This window comes from Lemur catta, chromosome 10 (assembly GCF_020740605.2).
Source record: "Lemur catta isolate mLemCat1 chromosome 10, mLemCat1.pri, whole genome shotgun sequence".
Taxonomy (NCBI): domain Eukaryota; kingdom Metazoa; phylum Chordata; class Mammalia; order Primates; family Lemuridae; genus Lemur; species Lemur catta.
This window is the reverse complement of record NC_059137.1, coordinates 79,928,084-79,951,113: the sequence shown is the minus strand read 5'-3', so window position 1 is coordinate 79,951,113 and position 23,030 is coordinate 79,928,084. Positions and strand designations below refer to the sequence as shown.

Here is a 23,030-nt window from a genome sequence, read left to right as displayed (position 1 = left end):
ACAGACAATATACTTGCCATCAAGTTCTGAAGATCAGATCAATGTCATGGTACTATGTGATTTACTGTCTTTTCAGTAATCAGGATCAGACAGGCTCTCTGAGAAAGTGGCTATTTTACAATTTCTTAAAACTTTAACTCTCCCCAAATATTAACCATTTATAAAAGAGAAACCAATAATTGGAATAACATTTTATATACTATACCTTTCTCCTAAGAATCACCTGTATTTGTATATTTCTCACAAACTTCCCTTCTTGAAAGTACTGTATTTTCTTTATTTTCTTTTATTTTTTTTTTGAGATAGAGTCTCACTCTGTCACTAGGTCTTGACTCTTCGGAAATGAGCATCACGTAATTTGAACTCTTCAGAAAACATATTCTTGGGGATCACAGACTCAGAGGGTGACTTGAGGAAATTTCCTATAAGCCTTAGTTAATAAGAACCTTTGACTAAGCAGAACTAGTATCCCCTGACTTCCAACATGACTTTTGAACAAAAGGCAACAAAATATTGTGAAAAAAACTGATGATGCAGATTCTGAAAAACAAAATAAAAAACCTGAGCAACCCACAGAAGAATCAGTTTCCTAGGGTTTCCAATTTAAAGTGTGGTCCCTGGACCAGCAAGATCTGCAACACAGGGAAGCTTGCTAGAAACGCAGCTCTCAGATCCCACCCCAGACCCACTCATAATAATCTGTAGTTTAACAAGCACCTCAGGTGACTCAAATGCACAGTGATGTCTGAGAAGCATTGTTTGAGGGCACTACCTGCTGCTTTCATCATGTCCAGACTTAGTTTCAGATGATTCTATCATATTTCTAAATAAAAAGAACCATTAAGGCCTTAGATAAAAAATTTTAATGGAAAACAAAAACTGCTTTGGAGCTAAATAAATGATATAAAAGGCATTTTTTTTTTTTGAGACAGGGTCTCACTGTCACCCAGGCTAGAGTACAGTAGTGTCATCATAGCTCACTGTAACCTCAAACTCCTGGGCTCAAGCGATCCTCCTGCCTCATCCCCAGAGGAGCTGGGGCTACAGGTGCATGCCAACACACCCAGCTAAAAAGGGCACCATTCTTAAAGCAGTCTAGTTGACTGAAGCACCACTAAGCTGCAAAAGAAGGCTTAATAAATGCCTATAATCAAAATTGATGCCCTACATTCACATGGCATTTAATATGGAAAGCTCGATTCTTGGCTGGGTGCGGTGGCTCACACCTGTAATCCTAGCACTCTGGGAGGCCGAGGCGAGTGGATTGCTCGAGGTCAGTGGATTGCTCGAGGTCAGGAGTTCGAGACCAGCCTGAGCAAGAGCGAGACCCCATCTCTACTAAAAATAGAAAGAAATTATCTGGCCTACTAAAATATATATATATAAAAAAAAAATTAGCCGGCATGGTGGCGCATGCCTGTAGTCCCAGCTACTCGGGAGGCTGACGCAGTAGGATCGCTTAAGCCCAGGAGTTTGAGGTTGCTGTGGCTGACGCCACGGCATTCACTCTAGCCCGGGCAACAAAGCAAGACTCTGTCTCAAAAAAAAAAAAAAAAAAAAAAAAACTTGATTCTTTGCTTTGGGTCTCTTAAGAACTTCGCAGGTGAGCAATCCATGATGACACATGGTTATGTGTTATTCTACCTCAGAATTTTTAGATTATGAAGAGATACCAGTGAAGAACCACTTTTAATTAAAAACAAAGCCTGATCTCTGCCAATATAAATGATTGATTATATCATTAATTCCTGACCATATTACAAGATGCTTACTGGATAAAATGACCTATCTCCATCATCCCCCTGCAAAAAAAGAGGGCTGGGAATTTGGTGCGCCATAATAAAAAGGGAGGTAACCAGAAGGAAGAAATCCCACAGCAAAAGTGGGAGCATCTACTAGAGAACAGCCTAGAAAAAAGTATAATGGCCATGTATTTTGATCCTACGTATTTTTCTAACAATCCTGGATGTTCCACAAGGTTGAACCCAAACTACAAGAAAATACATGTGGACATATATACACTCAATAAATAAAATACTTCCTATTCTCATGCCAAATCTTCCTCTATAATTTGAAAATAATCTCCAAGTTAAAAAAAATACAAAAATATAGTTTAGACCAGTTCATTGTTGCCCCAAAACAATATAGCACCATTAAGCCATCATGTCACACTAAATTCTACCATATTAAAACAAATGATCTGAAATTTGGCAAATTTAAAGAAATTCACCATTTTAATAACTATGAACAAATTTGCTATTCTGGGCTGTACATCTGCTGTCTCTCTGGAGGATGTCCCATGCTGATTACCTGAGGAGAAAAAGCATTCCTAATGTCGCCCCCCACCTACAAAGGCTCATGAGGTTATATACGATAGAGGACACAGACAAACAAAGGACAACTGAGAGCTTCCGAGGCCAGCACCCCTGTGTTTCAAATAACGTCATCATTTCAAAGTAACATAATGGGCATCCAACTAGGGAAAAAAATATACCGGAAAAAATGCTCACAAAGGACCCCACACATATCTTAAACTTCATCAACCACTACAAAGGAAACCAGACTCACGTGAGGGGAATAGCGTTTGTTTTTGATTGTCTTCTGCTTTTCAGGGCCCGAAGTCTATCACCTTGTGTCACTCCATTGATTTCATCGTCATCACTGTACTGTGTAAGTAAAAAAACACTGAGCTAATGATTGAAGTTGCACTTATTAATGCAGCAAAGCATAGAGGCTACTTATCCATATAAACACACAAATAAACACGTACATAGAGACACTTCAAGTTTCTGCAGAACTCTACAGCACATTTCTCCTTTTGAAATCAAGCTACAGGTCACGTTTCCAGACAACCGAGTTGACTGACACAGAACCCAACAGCGCTCTCGTTATGAAACATACAGATAGTGAAGAGGCATATGGGCTTGCAATTATATAAAACCATTCTATTTAAAATTTCGCAATCCATTTACCACCACTTAATTTAGTACTGCTCCCCCCTAAATTCTTAGTTCTTTAAAAGTTGTCCATGTTCTCAGCTGTTGTGAAATGGGAACGAGGGGTGAGGGCCCCGGGAACACCTAGGTCTACCTAAGAGCTGACTTCACAGACCCCTTTTCCTACCCATGCCAGTTTTACAGACACACAACCTTGTTTTAACTATTTTGACTAAAAAGTTCCTAGACAGGGTTATAAATATAAAAAACTGTGTGACAATAATCCCTCAAAATGTGCTTTATTATCTTCACCTACAGTTTTCTCCATGCCCTAAAAGGTTCTCAATAGCATTTAAAGCAACAACAGCATGACCAGGATGGTTTGATTACCGGTTCGGGTTCTGGCTTGTCTTGGTTTCTGATCCCATTTATTGAAATGTCATCAACACCAGAGAGGAGTCTGGAAAAGGCTGCTCCGTGTTGTCTATTCTCCTGCCCACTTAACTTTTGACGAAAATAGTCACCTTCCAGCCAGAGGCTTGCCTGTTTCCTAGAGCATTTAAATGACATCAAAATACAGCTTTCCAGAAAGATATACAAACAAATATTTCTTCCCAGACTGTCTGTTATTACTGGAGACTAAGGAAAATTCCACTTCCCATCGGTTTCCAGACCCCCGTGTTTATTGTAGAATCACAAAAGCCTTCTGTCTACTTACATCACCAAAAATTGTTGCTGAGGCCCAATCACTGAGCCAGGTCTACAGATCCTAATCCACGCAATGGTCTCGGCTGCTGTCATCTTGTAATGCTTCATGATGTAGCAGGCTATCAGAGTGCCTGTGCGACCAAGGCCAGCTAGGAAAAGAAATCAACGAAACCTGGTCTCACGTACTCTAGAATTTTGTTGGACAGGTAGAATTTTTTTAAAAGCCTTCCCACTATTCTGTGTCCCTCAACAGTAGTTCTCAAGGCTGGTGACATACTGGAATCACCTGTAGAGTTTTAAATATACTCGTGCCCAGTCTCATGCCCAGAATGCAGATTTAATGGGTAGGCAGCACAGCCTGACAGAGACTTCTAAAATCCCCCAGGGCATTCTACGTGTAGCCAGGACTAAGAATCATCTTCTGAGCATGATTTGCAATAAGTGCAATGTTTTCTGCCCTGAGTGTTTTGGGAAAATGGTACCACCATCTTTCCAAAATCAAAAGCTCAAAATCTTGCACTTACTCCCACATCCAATTAAATTTTCTACTCTTCTGTTATGCCCATTTTCACTCAGATTTTTTAATAAAGTCTTGGTCCTGTCCTCCTTTCCTCTAGACTATTACCTAGACTATTATCATTACCTCCCGTGAGGGTTAATTTTATGTGTCAACCTGGAGGGAGTTTTGAGATGAGATTAGCATTGAAATGGGTGAGCTTTCAGTAAGCATACTGCCCTCCATAATTCGGGTCATCCAATCAGGCCTGAACAGAACAGAAAGACCAACCTTCCCAAGCAAGAGGGAATTCTTCAGCAGACAACCTCCAGACTTCACCTGCACCATGGCTCTCCTGGGTCTCCAGGCTGACAGCCCACAGTGCCTATTTTGAACTCACCAGACTCCATATTTGCGTGAGCCCATTTCTTTAAATAAATCTCCCACACATAAGCATCCTGTTGGTTTTGTTTCTCTGGAGAAGCCTCACTAATACAGATTTGGATCATGAAGTGGCGTGCTGCTATAACAAACATGTAAGAATGGAGAAGTAGCTTTGGAATTGTAGAGGCTGGAAGAGTTTTGAGACACATGTTGGAAAAAGCCTTGATTGTCTTGAGAGGACTGTTGACATGAAAGATGATTCTGGTGCAGTCTCAGATGGAAATGAGGAGTGTGTTATTCAAAACCAGAGGAAAGGCAATCCTCATTATAAAGTAGCAAAGAAATTGACTGCATTATGCCCTAGTGTTTTATGGAAGGCAGAATTTGTGAGTGACAACCTTGAAGGTTTAGCAGAGGAGATCTGTAAGGAAAATGTTCAAAGTACAGCCTGGTTTCTCCTTACCGATTAAAGTAAAATGTAAGAGGAGAGAGAGGAATCGAAGAAAGAATTGTTAAGCAAAAGGGAACCAGGAACTAAAGATTCAGAAAATTCTCAGCCTGTACATGCTACAAGAAATAAGGAAAGCATATTCTGGACAGAGCATCAAGTGTGAGGCTGGGCAATCACGCCATAAAGAGATTACTCATGGATTTTATCACCATCTCTGCAGAATCCAGGAATAGAGATGGGATTATACTAGTAGAGACACTGCCAGTTTGGATGAAACAGGACAGGCATGGAATGAAATAAAGGAAGGCTTTTGGATTTCTGACAGTAGAGCTACCTGGGTACATACATGCCTTGTCCTTCATGAAAAGGAAGCATGATCCCAAAGGCAATTCAGAGATCCACAGGGCTCTCCATGGCCACCAAGTCACAGAGCACACAGGCCAGGGGCAAGGCTGTCTACTTCTGGGTTTCAAAAGGTGGGCCTAGCTCCACTAGCTACAGTGAGCCAGGCTGCCCCTGACCATGCATAGAGGGCAAAGCCACTACCCTAGAGGGCAGAGTATCGAGCCAAAGAGGCTTATTCTCTAGACTTAAGATATGGCATTTGCCTTACTAGGTTTTAGACTTGATTGGGAGCATAACCCCTTTCTTCTTTCTGATTTCTTCTTTTTGGGATGAGAATGTCTATACTATGCCTGTCCTGCAATTACATCTTGAAAGCACATAACTTGTCTGGTTTTGCAGGTTCACAGCTGGGGAGGAATTCTGCCTCAGGATGCATCATACCTCAAGTCTCACCTATGCCTGATTTAGATGATGTTCAGATGAGACTTTGAACTTCGAGTTGATGCTGGAATGGGTTGAGACTTTTGGAGGAGTTGAGAGCGGGGTGAATGTATTTTCAATGTTAAAGGAACATAAATTTGGGAGGAGGGTGTCCAGAGAGCTGAATATTATATACCAAATTGTGCCCAATTGACCCTCCCAAATCTATGTTGATGTTCTAACTCCCAATGTGTCCATATTTGGAAATAGGGCCTTAAAGGAGGTAACTGAGGTTAAATGAGGTCATCAAGATGGGGCCCTAATCCAACAGGATTCCTTATAAGAAAAGGAAGAGATACCAGGAGTGAGGGCACATAGAGAAAAAACCATGTGAAGACACGAAGGCAAGGCAGCCGTCAACAAGCCAAGAAGCAAGGCCCCACCAGAAACCAATCCCGCCGGTATCCTGATCTTGAACTTGCAGTCTCCAGAACTGTGAGAAAATAAATTTCTGTTGTTTAAGCCATCCAGTCTGTGGTATGCCCTAACAGATTAATACACTTCCTAACGAATCTCAATTTTTCACTGCACAATCCAATTTTCATACTTCCATCATTTTTCTTCCCAAAACAAAGATCTAATCATACCAAATCCTTTTCAGACTTTTAATTGGGTGAGTCCTCCAATCTTCTTGTTTTTCAAAATTGTTTTCATTACTCAGCATCACTTTAGATGCCATATGAATTTTAGGATGATATTTCTATTTCTGCAAAAAATGTGAGGATTCTGATAGAGATTGTATTGAGTCTGTACATCCCTTTGAGTAGTACTGACATGTTAACAATATTAAGGCACCCAAATCAGGAACATGAGATGTCTTTCCATTTATTTACGCCTTCAATTTTTCTCAAAATGTTTTATACAAGTCTTTCATCTCCTTAATTTCTAAATATTTCATTTTTTGATGCTGTTGTACATGGAATTGTTTTCTTAATTTCTTTTTCAGATTGTTCATTGTTAGGGCATAGAAACACCACTGATTTTTACCTGTTAACCTTGTATCTTGCTACTTTGCTGAATTCATTTACTAGTTCCAACAGGTTTTTTTATGTGGAATCTTTAGTGATTTTTACATATAATTATCATCTGTAAACAGAGATAATTTTACTTCTTCCATTCCAATTTGGATGTCTTTTATTTCTTTTTTTCTTTCTTTTCTTTTTGCTGAATTTCTCTGGCTAGAACTTCTAATACTATGTCGAATAAAAGCTGCAAAGCTGGGCATCCTTGTCTTGTTACTGATCTTAGAATAAAGGTTTCAGTCTTTCACCATTCAGTGTGATGTTAGCTGTGGGCTTTTCATACATGGTTTTTATTATGCTGAAGTAGTTTCCTTCTATTCCTAGTTTGAGTGTTTTTATCAAAAAATGGTATTGAATTTTGTCAAGTGCTTTTCTGAATTGAGATGATCATGTGGTTTTTGTCCTTAACATGCTGTATTACATTGATTTCTTTCATATGTTGAACCATTCTTGCAGTCCAGGGATAAATCCCACTTGGTCATGGGGTATGATTCTTTTACTAAGCCACTGAATTCGGTTTGCAAGTATTTTGTTCAGGATTTTTGCATCAACGTTCTTAATGGATATGTGATACTGGCTTATAGTTTTCTTCTCTTATAGTGTCTTTATTTGTCCTTGGTTATCAGGGTAATTCTGGCTTTACACAATCAGTGAGGAAGTGTTCTTCTCTTTTCAACTTTGTGAAAGAGTTTGAGAAGGACTGGTGTTAATGCTTCATTAAATGTTTGGTACAATCATCAGTGATGCCATCATGTCTAGGGTTTGGCTCTGTCAGAAGGTTTTGGATTACTGATTCAACCTTCTAATTATTAGTCAGGGGTCCATTCAGTTTCTGTTTCTTCGTAATCTAGTCCTAGGTTTTGTTTATCTAGGAATTTGTCCATTTCATCTAGATTATCCAACAATTCTTTCTTTCTTCTGCCTGCTCAAAATCTGCATTTGAATCCCTCTAGTGAATTTTTCATTCCAGTTATTATATACTTAATTTCTATTTCTTTTTTGTTCACTTTTATGCTTTCTACCTTTTTTATTGACATTTCCATTTTGTTCATACATCATTTCCTTGACTTTTTCCATGTTTTCTTTTAACTCCTTGAACATGTTTAAGATAATTGTCTTAAATTCTTTGTCTAGTAAGTCTACCATCTGGTCTTTCTCAGGGATAGTTTTGGTTGATTTATTTTTTTCCTTTCAATAGGCTGTACTTTCCTGTTTCTGTATGCTTTGTGATTTTTTCATTGACAACTGAACATTTGAACATTCTAATTGTACTTATATTTTATTTGTAACTACAAATACAGTTGTAACTCCAGAGGTCAGGGTCTCCCCCTTCCCCAGGGTTTGTTTTTTTTTCAATGTTGGGTTTTCTTAATGAAAATATATTCTTTGTCTTCTTAATTAACTATCTAACAAGAGAAGAGTTAAATAAATCCTAGTACATTCATGCCATGTCTTAATTTCTGGAAATGTCGTATAACAACTTATATTATTGCATAGTCATTTATCTATGTACAAAGTGTTCATTAACAGGCACTGTTATAAATGCTGAAAACACAGCAATTTGTAGTCTCCATAGAAAGACAAATCTCCTATATTCTTACTTGTATGCAGGAGCTAAATATTAGAAGCAATCAATCTCATGGAGACAGACTACCAGGGCTGGGAAGGTAGAAAAGAGACGGGGATAAAGGGAGGATGGCTAATGGGTGCAAAAATATAATTAGAATAGAATGAACAATATTTGATAGCACAACAAAGTGACCATAATCAACAAGTTAGGGTATACTTTGAAATAACTAAAAGTACAATTGGGGCTGGGCGCGGTGGCTCACGCCTGTAATCCTATCACTCTGGGAGGCCGAGGCGAGTGGATTGCTCGAGGTCAGGAGTTCAAGACCAGCCTGAGCAAGAGCGAGACCCCGTCTCTACTAAAAAAAAAAAAAAAATAGAAAGAAATTATCTGGCCAACTAAAATATATATATAGAAAAAATTAGCCGGGCATGGTGGCACATGCCTGTAGTCCCTGCTACGGGAGGCTGAGGCAGTAGGATCACTTAAGCCCAGGAGTTTGAGGTTGCTGTGAGCTAGGCTGATGCCACGGCACTCACTCTAGCCCGGACAACAGAGCGAGACTCTGTCTCAAAAAAAAAAAAAAAAAAAAAAAAAAGTAGAATTGGAATGTTTCTAACACAGAGAAATCTTAAATGCCCGAGGTGACAGATATCCCAATTATCCTGATTTGATTAATTCACATTGTATGCATATATCAAAACATCACATGTACCCTATAAAGATATACAACTATTATGTTCCCATAATAACTAAAAATTTTTAAAAATTTTTTTAATTAAAAAAGAAGAATATAGTCCCCATAAAGACAAGCTCTTGGGGTCTGCCCTACTCACTGATATATCCTAGAACTTACCATACAGTAGGCACTTGATAGATATTTGATGAATAAATGAATACATTTCAATGTGGTAAGTCTTTGTAGGGCTGCTTATGAAAATAATTTATTACACTTCTCATATGAAATTAGGGCTTTATTTTTTTTTTAATTTTTATTTATTTATTTTTTAGAGACAGAGTCTGGTTCTGTTGCCTAGGCTGGAGTGTAGTGGCACAACCACAGTTTATTGTAACCCCAATCTCTTGGGTTCAAGTGATCCTCCTGCCTCAGTCTCCCAAGTAGCTGGGACTACAGGTGTGCCCCCCCACACTTGGCTATTAATTAAGGTTTTAAAAGCATTTTTTCAAAAATAAAGGTATTTTCATGTATCCTAACATGTAATCTAAATGAGTATGGTGTGTTTTTATACATATATTCATTAATGTATACCATTCTTTAACTAACCCTAGGAACATACCTTTACAATGTACTGCAATGGCACCCTCAGCATTTTCACAAATATCCAGAAATTCTTTGACAATGGCATCAGTAGGGGTACTGCCATCCGCAAAGAAAAGATCATGGTGATCGAAACCAGCATCCACAAAGCGTTTAGCATCATACATCCTTTTATTCAGACGAATAACGGTAGTAACATTGTGATTCTTAAAATATGGAATATAAGTCTCAGGAGAATGTTGGTGGTAACCTACATAAAGAAATGCACCAGATATTGTAAATGCAGAAAGAAAATAATAGTTTCACCTGTAATTGGGTGAAGACAGAATCTACACTGGGGATTGAATACCAATTTGATTATAACTGTCAAAAACAAAATAAAAAAAAGTTAAAATGCAGGCAGAATGATGCATTGATATGACAAAGTATGCTTAAATAATTCAGACTTAGCCAAGCTTGGTTTCACTCTTCAGTCTCTTTCAAAAGAAAATACTGGATGGGTACTTTCAATAACACAACTATATTGGCTCCATAGTTTTGCATACCACTTTCAAGTCTGGATCTTGTATGAGGTCCACAGAAGGCAATAAATCGGTCCGGTATTATCCAATTTAAATCTCCATTTTCTGCTTTCTGCAAAGGGAAGACCAGCACAATTCATTTTTAGACTTAATCTCCTCCCTACCTCTCTGCTCAACATTGAATCTCTGATAGACTTCAAATCTACTTGCTTTAGCAGAAAATCTGTTTATACATGACTGAGACCGGAATCTAAAATTTGCCCTGCAATGAGGGAAGAATTAGTTCTTAATATTAGGTCCTAATAACCTCCCTTTAACATTGTTTCTTTTCTAGGGTAGTCAGCCCTGGGAGAACGGAACCAACTGCTGCCGTCCAAATACACTAAACAGTTGGTTATTTTATCTGAATAAGTTCTCAAACTTTTCCAGTATGAGGTATCTGGAAACTTCCCAGTTTTCCTGAATGTCTACCTGGTTTCCAATAGGAGCAATCTTAACTCCTTGAACAAAGGAGAAAAAACTATTTATTTAGGCTTCTGGCTTCTCAAATACATACTTATCTATTTATAGAGGCACACCTTTCCATCATTTTTCTAACTATTTAATAAGAGAACCAATCAAAAAATCTCACTAAACCCACCAATAAGACCATAAATATAAACTGGTAAGTAAAACAGGTTACTTTCTGTTATTAAGTCCTTTAGATTGAGTTACCAATACAATTATAAATATAGTTCAAATTTAACAACAATAGAAACATATCTTTTAATGAAATGGATAATAGAGACTTTTAATCAGAAATTGGGGACTTTTGATAGTGGAGAAGGAGAGAATTAGCGATAAAGAAAAACCCAGATAAACTAGCTTTGCAACTGAAGTGTTTACATGTGTACCAAAAAAGGGCTAAGAAATAAACTGAGTTTCTTGAACATCTACAGGGACCAGGCAGGTCACCCAAAATCAGTTTGCTTGATTTAATTATCAACATGGGGAACTGATGTGCCTATTGCATGATAAAAGATCTAAGCAGGAATGAAGACAAATGTTGCCAGATGTTCAGTTTTTGAAGCGAAATAAAAAATCTGTAGTTTTTAATACAAAACCTGTGATTAGACATTGGCAACAACCAGATTTCACTGAATTGCTGGCATCATAGATTAAGATACATCCTGAATTCAGAGAAGTTAAAACAGGGGAAAAATGGGTACCATGGAATCAACAAAATATACTAACCTCAAATTTCTAATTACACTGTATAGGCTAAACAAAACTGGTCTGTGGGCTACCTAAGCACTTCCCTGTGTATCGATGCAGTTTCACTGGACGTAAAAACACTTGTGGGTGTGCTCATGCTACTCGTCCAACCTAGACCCTCCAATTTCTACGACAGTAAGAGGGGAGCGATTTATCACCCACTGAGCTACACTGAAGGAACAAACACCAACTGGTGTTTTTAGTCGTTTTGCATACCTAGAGAAAGTATTTTATTTTAAATGTTTAATTTTATAAAGAAAAGCACCAAGAGGTATTAATAATTTAGTTGTACTAAATTATCATAAGATGATAGTTAAATATATATCTTACTTTAGCAATGGACTCCTATTTCAGAGAAGTAAAGATAGGCTGTAAAGAATCCTGTAATATGCTTTTACATCTTTGGTATATCATAGTAACAACTAATTGTCCTTATTAACTCAATTCATCAATAAAATAGTTCAGTTATACTTAAAAGTGTGAAATAATAGTTACTTTAGAAATTGATAGCAGAAAAAAAGAATTATCTGAGGATTCAAGATACTACTGCACGAAGCGCTGAGGAATCACTCTCCAGCATTAGATAGAAAGTCTGCTCAAGATAATTATAGAAGGATAGCCAAGAGTCTACAAAACTTTTCTTGGCTGGACAAGGCCTTTAGCATCTTACTTATTATCTACATAAAGGATGAAGCCACGGAATCAAATTATTTATTCTTTTAAAAAAATACACTATGTTGAAAAATGTAACTGCACCTATGGTTTTTCTGCCTGGACTTTCCACTCACCCCATCCCACCTTTAAAAAATTTTTTGTCTAGATGGTTTGATAGGGCTGACATAGGAACCTAAGGCTCCGGGGAAGGTCAGAGAACTAAGGTTGGGCTGGGCATGGTGGCTCACGCCTGTAATCCTAGCACTCTGGGAGGCTGAGGTGGGCGGATTGTTTGAGCTCAAGAGTTGGAGACCAGCCTGAGCAAGAGTGAGACCCCGTCTCTGCTAAAAAAAATAGAAAGAAATTAGGGGGACAACTACAAATATATATATATAGAAAAAAATCAGCTGGGCATGGTGGCACATGCCTGTAGTCCCAGCTACTCAGTAGGCTGAGGCAGTAGGATTGCTTGAGCCCAGGAGTTTGAGGTTGCTGTGAGCTAGGCTGACGCCACAGCACTCTAGCCAGGGTGACAGAGTGAGACTCTGTCTCAAAAAAAAAAAAGAGAGAGAACTATGGCGGGCCAGAGTATTCCATACCCCTCCCCTGCCAAAGAACACAGGCTGTTCAGGAATAGCCACATGGTCTAAGTCAGGCTGTGAGAGGCATTCACAGGTCTTCTGCTGGAGCTCAGATTATTTTTTGATTGGTTTGCCAAACTGGTAGATCAAAGCTGCTGGTGGCCATTTCTTAACACTACCAGAGAGGGCTGGCCTGAGAACAAAACCAGCTTCGTTCCAATTTCTGATACATGGTTGAGGGTCATGCTTGAAGCCACACCTGCTCCTGGACTTTCAATTTATGTAATCCAAAAAGTTTTCCCCTTTTAAGTTATTCATGTTTACTGTCTATAACTTGCAACAAGAAGTATCCTGCATTAATACGAACAAAAGGTTGTGATAAAAACAAAGACATTTTCCAGAGGCAATTAGATGTATAATCACTATTCACTTCATCATACACTATCCTCAGGGCTTTACAAACAGTATCTCACTTAATCACTGTATGATAGTTATTGATACTAAAAAATATTTAAACTGAACATTATGAAGAAGGCATAGGTGCACACTCCTTCACTCTGGAACCAAGCATCAAATACAGAAATCAACACTAAGAATTGGGACTCAAGAAACAGGAGTAAGAAGGTAAAGATGACTTTTTTTTACTCTATAAACATCTAAAATGCTTTCATTTTATTAAAAAAAAAAACAGAATTATTACTTCCGTAAGTAAAATAGATGAATAAAAAAGTTAAAAACAGGATGAGGAAATTCTGGTCAAAGAATACAAACTTTCAGTTATAAGATAAAAAAGTTCTAGAGATCTAATGTATGTATTGCATACTTGAAATCTGCTGAGAGAGTAGATCTTAAATTCTCAGCACACACACCAAAGAAGGCAACTCTGTGAGGTGATGAATATGTTAATTAGCTTGATTGTGGTAATCATTTCACAATGCATACATATATGAAAACATTTTGTACATCTTAAATATATGTGTTTTATTTGTCAATTATTCTCCTCAGTAAAGCTGGAGGGGCAAGAGTTTAAAATATTATCCGTGAAGACTTACTTCGTAGTGCTCATATTCATCAAGGTTAAATGAGTTGAAATTAAGGAAGCCATACTGTATTGCCTAAAATCCAAAAGAAAGCTTTTAAGAACAAAGATGCAAATAAGAAAACAATTTCCTATCCAATTTCCTAGTAATAAAGATCAGGAGGCAGTCCAAACAAGTATTATTATATTTAGATTACTTTCCCTTGAATAGTTTTCAAAGGAAGTGGGCTGTGCCTTGTAAATGCTTCTAGTACATGGAAATCAGTTTATAACAATATTTAATGAGATTTCATTTTCTATTTTCATTCACCAATCATCCTATCTATACATAGTTAAGTAACCCCACTAACTTACTAGATTAACTCCACCCATGGCTGAAGATTTGGTTTAGGGTTCAAATATAATGCACAATCCAATGGTCTCTAAATAAATAATAAAGTGGAAAAATAAACATGGGCTAGTTTATCCCAAACAAAGCTTACACACTCCTTAAATATCTTCACTTTCAAAATCTTCAGTCTTGAATTAAAAGATCAATGTTCCCTATACTAAAGACAGCTCAGACATCAACATGAAATTCAAAATTCTGAGCAAAAAAATTCTTCTTCCTTTAAGAAAATACCGAAAAATTTTCTGTCCTATCCTGTAGCCTCCTTCTGTTGCAGCAGGCAGAGTACCCTAAGCAAAATAAGCAGAACATCTATTTCCTGAGACAGGACAAACAGAGAGCTGGCAGCCTCTGAGAAGCATTCTCCCGGCTCAGTGATCATTGAGCCAGACAGGAGGGAAGCAAGAATTCTTGATCTACAAGGTAGTCTTGATTCAAAAGGGGGGGCTCTTGTAAACCCAGTCTTCAAAATTTACTACTGAAATACAAATGCAAAATAAAGAAGGCTAGAATGCCAACCAAAAGGTCTTCATTTTATAAGATAGTTATTTAAGTACTAATCCCCAAACCAAATCCATGATAAATTTCATTTCCTTGAACTCAAAATACTCAATATATTTCATGACATTGGACTAGAGATGTTCCTAATAGAATTATACAATAATAAGTAGTTTACAGGCAATTCCTATTTTCCTTTGAATTTTGTAAAGTGATCTTATTGGAAGTACATAGCACTAAAATTACATTATAATGTTTCACATATGCAATAATATTCAAAATCAGTCACAAATAAAAAATATTTAAATTGAAAATCAGAAGCTGTTGACCCAAATAAAACTAAATTTAGTGTGAAAAATACAATCTTTCATCTATCATACCAGCTAATTATTAATATAATTAGACTGTGGGTATAACACTCAATTTAGAAAAACCAAGCCAATAAATAACAACAGAGACTGCTATATGATATTACAATAGACTATTTCCAAGCCCCTCAAAGCTTTCTTTTTCTCTTTTCAAAGGTGAGTGTGCCTACCTACATCAGCGGTTCCCTGGGGCCCATCTGGCAGGGGCTGTGAGTGCAACTGGAAGGTGCCATTTACACCTGTTGTCTGTCATTCAGTCCCCTGATCAAGCTGCCTCAGAGCCAGTGACAACTACCTCAATCAGCTCCATACCCAAAGAGTCCCTGGACTCAAAGCCCAGGAAACTGTGATCCCACACCTCATTGCCTGATAGAGGGAAAAAGGTACACCAATCAGTCTCTGAATTTGTATACTAATTAGTCCTCTCATTTTAAGGCAGAAATTTCTGATAGAATTCCTAGAAAGCCACTATGATTCATTATATAAGAAAGTAAACCTGGGTTCCTTTTGGCTCTAAAAACACAAATTACATAAAACCTGGATGTCGCTGAAACTTATATGATTCGTGGGCTACTGACTTATAATTCTAGTTTTTTGTGCTGCCTGGACATTCAAGAAAATCCCAGGGCTTGCTACACTGCTTAACCCCAGGGGGCCCTGTCCATTTAGAATGTGATATGAAAGGTGTTCCCTGGAGTCAAGACAGCAGCCCTGGTTATAACACACAGGAGTTACTTGCAAATAGTTCTGAAAAAGCAGTAGTGATCCACTTCAATTTTATATAAAACCTTGTAACAAACCAAATGGGTATTCAAATTCTCTTGAACTAGAAATTGAATACCTGAAAAAACAGAAACCAAGTGTTTGACAGGTACTGTGTTAGAGAGATGTCTATTGTAAACAATATTGGAGGGACTAAGACTTATAAAATATATAAATCCAACAGAACGTGGAAACCAGCCATCTGTTTACTTTTCGCATTTCCTTTGAATCACAACATTCTCAAAACCAATTCTGGGTCTAGAATCTAATTTCATGGCAGTCTCTTACTGTCCTCTCTTTTTTAAGTGGCTTTCCCCCAGCTCATGCATAGAAGTGCTTAGATTTTCAGAATAAACTGTTTGTTCCTGGTTTTGTTAGCTCTAATGTTAGTTGGGAAATGGAATATTTCTGTCATCATACACATCTTGGGAGAAATTCTTACAAAAAGATCTTTGGGAAGAAGGCCTAGTCCTCCCGTGAACTATAGTTCTCCAACACAACACAAGGAGCATTCCACAAGTCACTTACCTTCTTTACTGCATGAAAACAGTCAAGAAGTGTAATGTAGAAATTGCAACTTCCATATGCAGCATCTCTGAAATTCCAAAAGTATGGAAATACTCAGCTTAGTTAATTTAATTTTCTGTAGTAAACTTACCTTAAGACAGAGCTGACTAGAATTTAAAATCAACATACACTCAGAACCATTCTCAAAAAAAAAGAAATCTTCTCTGTTGGTTTTAAAATAACAGATAAGTCAATTAAAAATTTCACTGCAGTTTGTACCCATTCCAATAGGTACTGTTTTATGGACCTAGATCAATAATGAGCACTCTGGAACATTTTCGGTTTTGTCAGCTGAGCTTCCTTCTTGAATTCAACTAATCAATAATATCTATCTCTCCTTCTAAAAGGGCAGGGCATTTACATTTTTCTTTAAACTAGAAAATACCATACCAACCATTACTACAAAAGATTGCTTTTTGATTCTGTATGTATGTATATGTCTACCTAGCTATGCCTGTATGTGTATGTATTTCCTTCCAAGTAGGAAAAGAAATGAATGTTGAGAAATCAAGGTAATATTTGAAATACTAGGCACAAGGTCATAAGCATTTTGCTCCTATCATTATACTAGGACTTTTAAGAACTTAAGTGGATAACTTTTTTCTGATTCTTAAGGGACAGTAATAGTACCAACGAAATTACAGGAACTAAGGAGTCCATTACCTTCTGCAGAATCATTCTACTCTTGAGAAAGTACTTAAAGTAGTTTACTGACAACTCCACCCAAACACTGCATCAACACGTATCAGTAATCTTACCACAAATCTCTTAATATCAGGTTAGCTATTTGTCCAGAAAAATAAGACACCTCCCACCCCCTTCGCCTTTTTGGCTACCTTAAGCCATTATAAGATGAGATTTTTTTGGAATTAGGCAAGATAAAAATTAATTTAATTATGATTAAGCTAGGCATGCCAAACAACTATGCCTATCTGCATGTTACTCATTTGTTCCTAGGTGGAACAAGGTTGCTACTGGAGCCATTGTTACGTGCCTGCCTTGGTTGGCTTTTCACACTAATACCTCTTACTGTATGGTAAGAATATTCAACAAATGTTAGGATGAAAAATTAAATTGTGCATTTTAAACTTTTAATTCTTGCCCAAACCATAAGAGTTGAGATCATTAACTGTAGCAACATTAACAATAAGAAAAACAAAGGGCATCCTTTTCAGCCAAAATAGTCTTTGATGCTACTGACTGAGCTGGTTAGAATTACTGGGCTATGTTAGCCTTCATGAAGACTAGACACAAGGTTTATAACACATCATTTTTGTTCTGTAAGTTTCTGAATTGAAAAGCTTCTCTTTTAAATGCTAGAAAAGGCCTCTATCCAACCTAGAAGACAAAGATGGTACCAACAGCTTATTTGCAATATTCAGAGAGGAAAAAACAAAATGACCTTCAGCAGTGGTACCCAGGCCTGCAGCATCAGGCTGACCCCTACTTGTTAGAAACGCAAATTCTCAGACACCACCCCACATTTACTGAACCAAAATCTCTAGGGGTAGGGCCAGGTAATTTGTGTTTCAACAGGTCCCCTAGGTGACTGTGACATATGTTCAAGTTTATGAACCTCTGACCTATAGAATCAACACAAATACTTGTTTTGTAGAAATAGTGTTTTCATGGGATAAGGAACAATTTTAGATAGAGAAGCTAAGGCAGAAAAATGAAGCAGTTCAGCCTAAACCAAATCAAAATTACCAAGGGAAATATGGCAAACTCTCAAATTGGACCCTAATGATTTTAATCATGTCGCCTCAGTTAACTACCATTATTATCTTCTTAACCTACTCATGATTCTTTTCCAGTCAAGTTAAAGGCATGTTCAACAGTCTTTGTAACCATTTGAAGCATTTCTTCAACATATTTTTTTGAGACCCTACTATGAACCAAGCCCCGCTCCAGTCAGTGATGATCTGACAAGCTTTGATCTGGGATCTACCCAAGTCCTGCCTCATACATCACACTACTTGGATATACAATAGGAATCTTTTGTATTCACTCATGTTTATTTCATTAACACTTCCAATTTTAAACACACCCACATCTCCTTCCTCCCACGTGAGCAAGCAGGCTTCTTCAAATAGGCAGAACAGCAACTCTGAGTCTGGATATAGACCTGTGGCTGAGGACAGGGGTTGGGGGGACACCACCTTGTTGTTAGGATCATTTAACAAACTTGGAAAATCAGATGGGACAATAAAGAGGTATTGCTTAGAAACTGCAAAACAATGTCAAATACTAATTTTTAAAAATGGCAGCTTTCATAACAGCTTGTATGCCTAATAGCCCAAAACTGCAAATGACCCAAAAATCCATCAAAAGGACAATGGACAAATAAATTGTGGTATATTCATAGACTGAAATGCTACAAAAGCAATAAAAAGAATGAACTACTGATACTTGCCACAACATGAATCAATCTCATAGACATATGTACTTAAAATCCAGATGCCAGCTCCCCAAAATGTACACCATATGATTCCAGTTATAGGAAGCTCAAAGGCAAGCAACACTAAATGATGTTGGCAGAAGTCAGAGTAGAGGTTAGTTGGGGGGTGATGACTAACTGGAAAGGGGCAGGAGGGAATCGTCCGCGGTGATGGCAATGCTCTGTATCTTGAACCGTGTGGTGGTTACACAGACATATGGAAAACTTTACTGTGCTGTATACTTATGATTAGTGTTTTCTAAAATTGTATTTAAATTGTCCATCAACTTAAAGATGGGGGGATGAATAGTCAACAAATGTTAGCTAAGGGCCAAGTGTTCTATATGCAGGATGTCACTTCATCCTCACAACTCCTTTAGGGAGATTGTATTATTGTTCCCATTTATATACCAGGAGACCAAGGCTCAAATTTGTAAAGGACTACAGAGCTATTAGTGGCAGAGCTGAGAACCAAACTCCCATCGACCTGAAGTCAAGTTAACAGTCAAGCTTATTAACAACTCTACAATACTAGCTCTCAAGAAAATAAAAAGCAGAGGCAAAAAAAAAAAAAATCAACTAAGAAACAAAGAGTATTATAGATAATACCAGAGAATAGGAATATATGCTCTTCATAACAATGATCCTAAGGTATCAAGAAAATGTTAAACTATATTTCATCCTATTTTTCATGCAGACACACAGAGAAACATTTAACGTAATTCAGTAAGAAATCATATATATGTACTCTTTTAAATTCAACAGTTAAGGAATTGTATCTAAGTTGAATTAAATCTAATTAAATATTGCTACGGAACATAAAAAAGTTATTTACTGTAAATGAATGCCATTCCTTCACAACCTCGTTTGCAGTACTTTTGTAGTTATATTTATTCTAACATTCCTGTCAAGGATAAAAAGAATGTAATGCCATTTCTATCAAAATATTCTCAGGCTTTATTAATCCTCATTGGCCTACTTTCTAATGAGTAAGTTCTACAGAACTTACTAAAATGTGATGAAGCACCAAACTTAAAATTTTAAGTCCATGATAGGCTGATATTTTTGTAAAATACAATAAACATGAAATATAATAATACAATAGTCTTGTACTATTACATATCCACATTAATGCAATAATCTTATCTTTGTAAATAAAATGCAAAACAGAAATACAAGCCCAAATTCATTAATTCCAAAAATATAAAATTACTCTATTAAATAACTATAAACATATCTAAAATCTTATCCTCAATTTCTGTATTTATCTCATCATAGGCTAGTAACAAAATGTTCATACTCTGGCACCAGTTCACAGGCCACACTTTGAGAAACACTGCTTTAGGTTAATCAAATACCTGGCATCCATCACTGAAGAGATTCAAATTTCACAAACCTGAATGGTTTGTAGGTAAGCCCAGTTTTTCAGAGAATTACTTACTGATGCTCTTGGGACCAGAAGTAACTAATTAATTAACTTCATTTCTCAAGGCCAAACTTCAATAATTCTAAACACAAGAATAGCAGTAAGCAATGTTTATTCTGTTTTTGGCACCTGTATGTAAATTAACGAAAAACTTCTTTTTTCACATCAACAGTTCCATGGATCCCTGGATTATGTGAAAGGTGTGAACTTATTCCTAATTCTGGACCTTGTGTTGAACACTATAAGAATGGCATTTTAAAGGATTACCATTATAAAAAGAGTTCTATACAACAAAATTATCACTCTGTATCAAGAGATGGCCAATGTGCCTGGAACCCAGGGACCACAAATATTTACAAGCATTTCTTCTAAAGGAAGTATGTGGCTGCTGTTATATTATAGGTTGAGAAAGGAATGGCACACCCATCAGAAGATGCCCTCTTCCCTTCCTACCCACCTCAAATATCAGAATACTTAAGGTGATCCACAAGCTAGCAAGAAAGGGGCGATACTGGGTTCAAACCAATTCCCATTTGCTAAATCACTAATATTCAGTCTTTAATGCAATATATTACTGAATTCTTCAGATTGTTCTGACAAATCTCTATTTCATGGAGTAAGTCCACAGAAAGTCCTCTGGAGTTATTTGCAAAGGAGATTCTGCCAATAATTAGGAAGACCCATCCCAAAGCTCATACACAATAAAGTCAGATTCACAACCTCCATATCATTAAATTAGGCATTCGAGGTATATGTAACAATCCTAAAACAATGAACTAATTTGTGAATGGAAGAACAATGTGGTATTTGAAATTACCACTAAAATACACGAGTACGATTATTTCATACATTTATTACCCCTTACAGCACCACACAAGTATTTAGATTACACAGCACGGTCAAATATTTTGATAAATAAGTAGAGAAACTTTTAGAACTTAATCTGATTTACAGAAGAAAAAAGTTATTTTCAAAATACCTTCAACACAATCACATGGCAAGTTAGAGGGGAGGATGTCATTTCTACCGAGACATCGCTACCTACCACCTCTATGACACAGCCGCTTGGCTGGTTTTTCTGGAAGTGGTACTACATTAGCAACCTCACCCTCTATCTCTGCTGGCTGTGTCCCTAGAAAACAAGAGGTTCATTTTTTTTTTGTCCCAGAAAGTAACTACTGATTATTAGGAAAATGTATTTCTTAACTCCTCAGGAACCAAACTCCGCAGCGGTAGTTTTTAGTAATTCTCACCTGATTATAGAGCCTAGTTTTCATCAGTGGCCATTCTCAACTAGGGGAGAGTTTGCTCCCCATCCCCCAATGCCACTTTGGGGACAGGGCGGGGGTGCATTTGGCAATGTCTGGAGGCATTTTGGGTTTTGACAAAGAGGATGGAGGTGGGGATGTTACTGGGCAGAAGCCAGGGATGCTGCTAAACATCCTACAATGCACAAGACAGCCTCCCATGACAAAATGTCAGTAGTGTCACTGTTGAGAAACTTAGATCTGCAGTGTCATTTGTACCCACCCTAAAATGACTATTTACCAGATCTTCTTTTTTCAGAAACAACTACCAATATATTTCTGGCAAGGAACTAATCAAATGAATCTACCACATCATTCTTATATTTACCTGAAAGGAATATAGGATGTATCTCCAAAGATTAATATTCCATATGCTTCTTCTGGAGTTCTCCCCAAACATATAATCTACATTTGAAAAGAGAAGAAAAAGGCAATTTACTTCTCAATGAAGATACAGTGCTCTCACTGCAAAGTAAATTTTGTCAATTTCCAGCCAGTCAGCTGGGTTCTCCAGCCTTCCCAAGGACCCTGAGTCACTCAGTACCCTGTCAGTAGATTCCTTTTTTGTTTAAATCTGCCATTGCTGGTTTCTGTTGCTTGTAATATGAGCCCTGACTAACAAACTGTTCACAGGAATCTTCTCTGGTAGGAAGCACAGCACTTTTAAAAAAAGATTTTCCAATTCAAGATGTTAGACTAAGCACATACTTGCAATCTCACCTCCTTCCTGAAAGTCCACCGAAATGACAGTTAAGAAGCCTGGGGGAGACGGGGTGGGGGTTGCATTGGGACAACGTGGAAAGAAACACAAAGGCAGAACAAAGGTTTTGACCAGCTCCATCCATTTAGGAACTTAGAATAGTGCACAAGTTTACTGTAAAACTGCATTTGTTCCCTACTCGCATCTGCTTCTTTTGTCCTTAGAACTTTGTTATGCTTCAATTTTCATCTGGGAAAATACTTCAAGTATATTCCTTAGTATGTGAAGTCCACAGTTGGTATTCCTTGCATTTCCAAAAATTTCTTTTTCCTGCCTTGACATTCATTGTTTCTTTGCATAGGATTTTTGGTCTGTAGTCATTTTCTCTCAATAGTTTATAGACATTGTTCCAATGTCTTCTCATTTCTAGTGTTGCAGAAGTGTCTTACTAGTCTAAGTCTCTGCTCCTCCTCCTTCTCCTTACAAGTAACTTGTTTGTTTAGAAACTTAGAGTTTGAGAATTTCACTGGCATCTCTCTACATAAATCACCCTCCATCCTCCATTAAGTTGGCCTGAGACTTCTGAATCTTCCTGCAGGGCACGTTCAACTTACATAGGGTGGGCAGGGGAGCGGGGGCATACAACATTAGATTTGGTGCATATATTATTACCAAAATCAGATTAAATTCTAAAGTTTACTTTGGAAAAATATATTTTAAATTTTACTAATAAAAAAGAAATCACTAAAAAAGTTAATTACAAACTTTTTATCTCCATTACTTAACATTATATTAATATATGTGACCTGTTTCCTCAACCAAATTATAAGCATTCTGAAGTGAGAACCCCTGTCTTA

General features: G+C 37.3%; 1 protein-coding gene across 9 annotated transcripts in view; it reads right to left on the bottom strand.

Annotated features, from left to right (window-relative positions):
- The window catches only part of CDC14B (cell division cycle 14B), a 92,741-nt gene that overhangs the window by 15,145 nt on the left and 54,566 nt on the right, over positions 1-23,030 (bottom strand). For all 9 annotated transcript variants that reach the window (XM_045562715.1, XM_045562716.1, XM_045562722.1 and 6 more), the window contains exons 5-12: positions 21,802-21,878; positions 16,265-16,331; positions 13,734-13,796; positions 10,217-10,304; positions 9,691-9,921; positions 3,655-3,793; positions 3,327-3,486; positions 2,569-2,666 (exon numbers count right to left, since the gene is read on the bottom strand). In XM_045562715.1, coding sequence (XP_045418671.1) covers positions 2,569-2,666; positions 3,327-3,486; positions 3,655-3,793; positions 9,691-9,921; positions 10,217-10,304; positions 13,734-13,796; positions 16,265-16,331; positions 21,802-21,878 — 923 coding nt within the window. The remainder of the gene's footprint in view (positions 1-2,568; positions 2,667-3,326; positions 3,487-3,654; positions 3,794-9,690; positions 9,922-10,216; positions 10,305-13,733; positions 13,797-16,264; positions 16,332-21,801; positions 21,879-23,030) is intronic.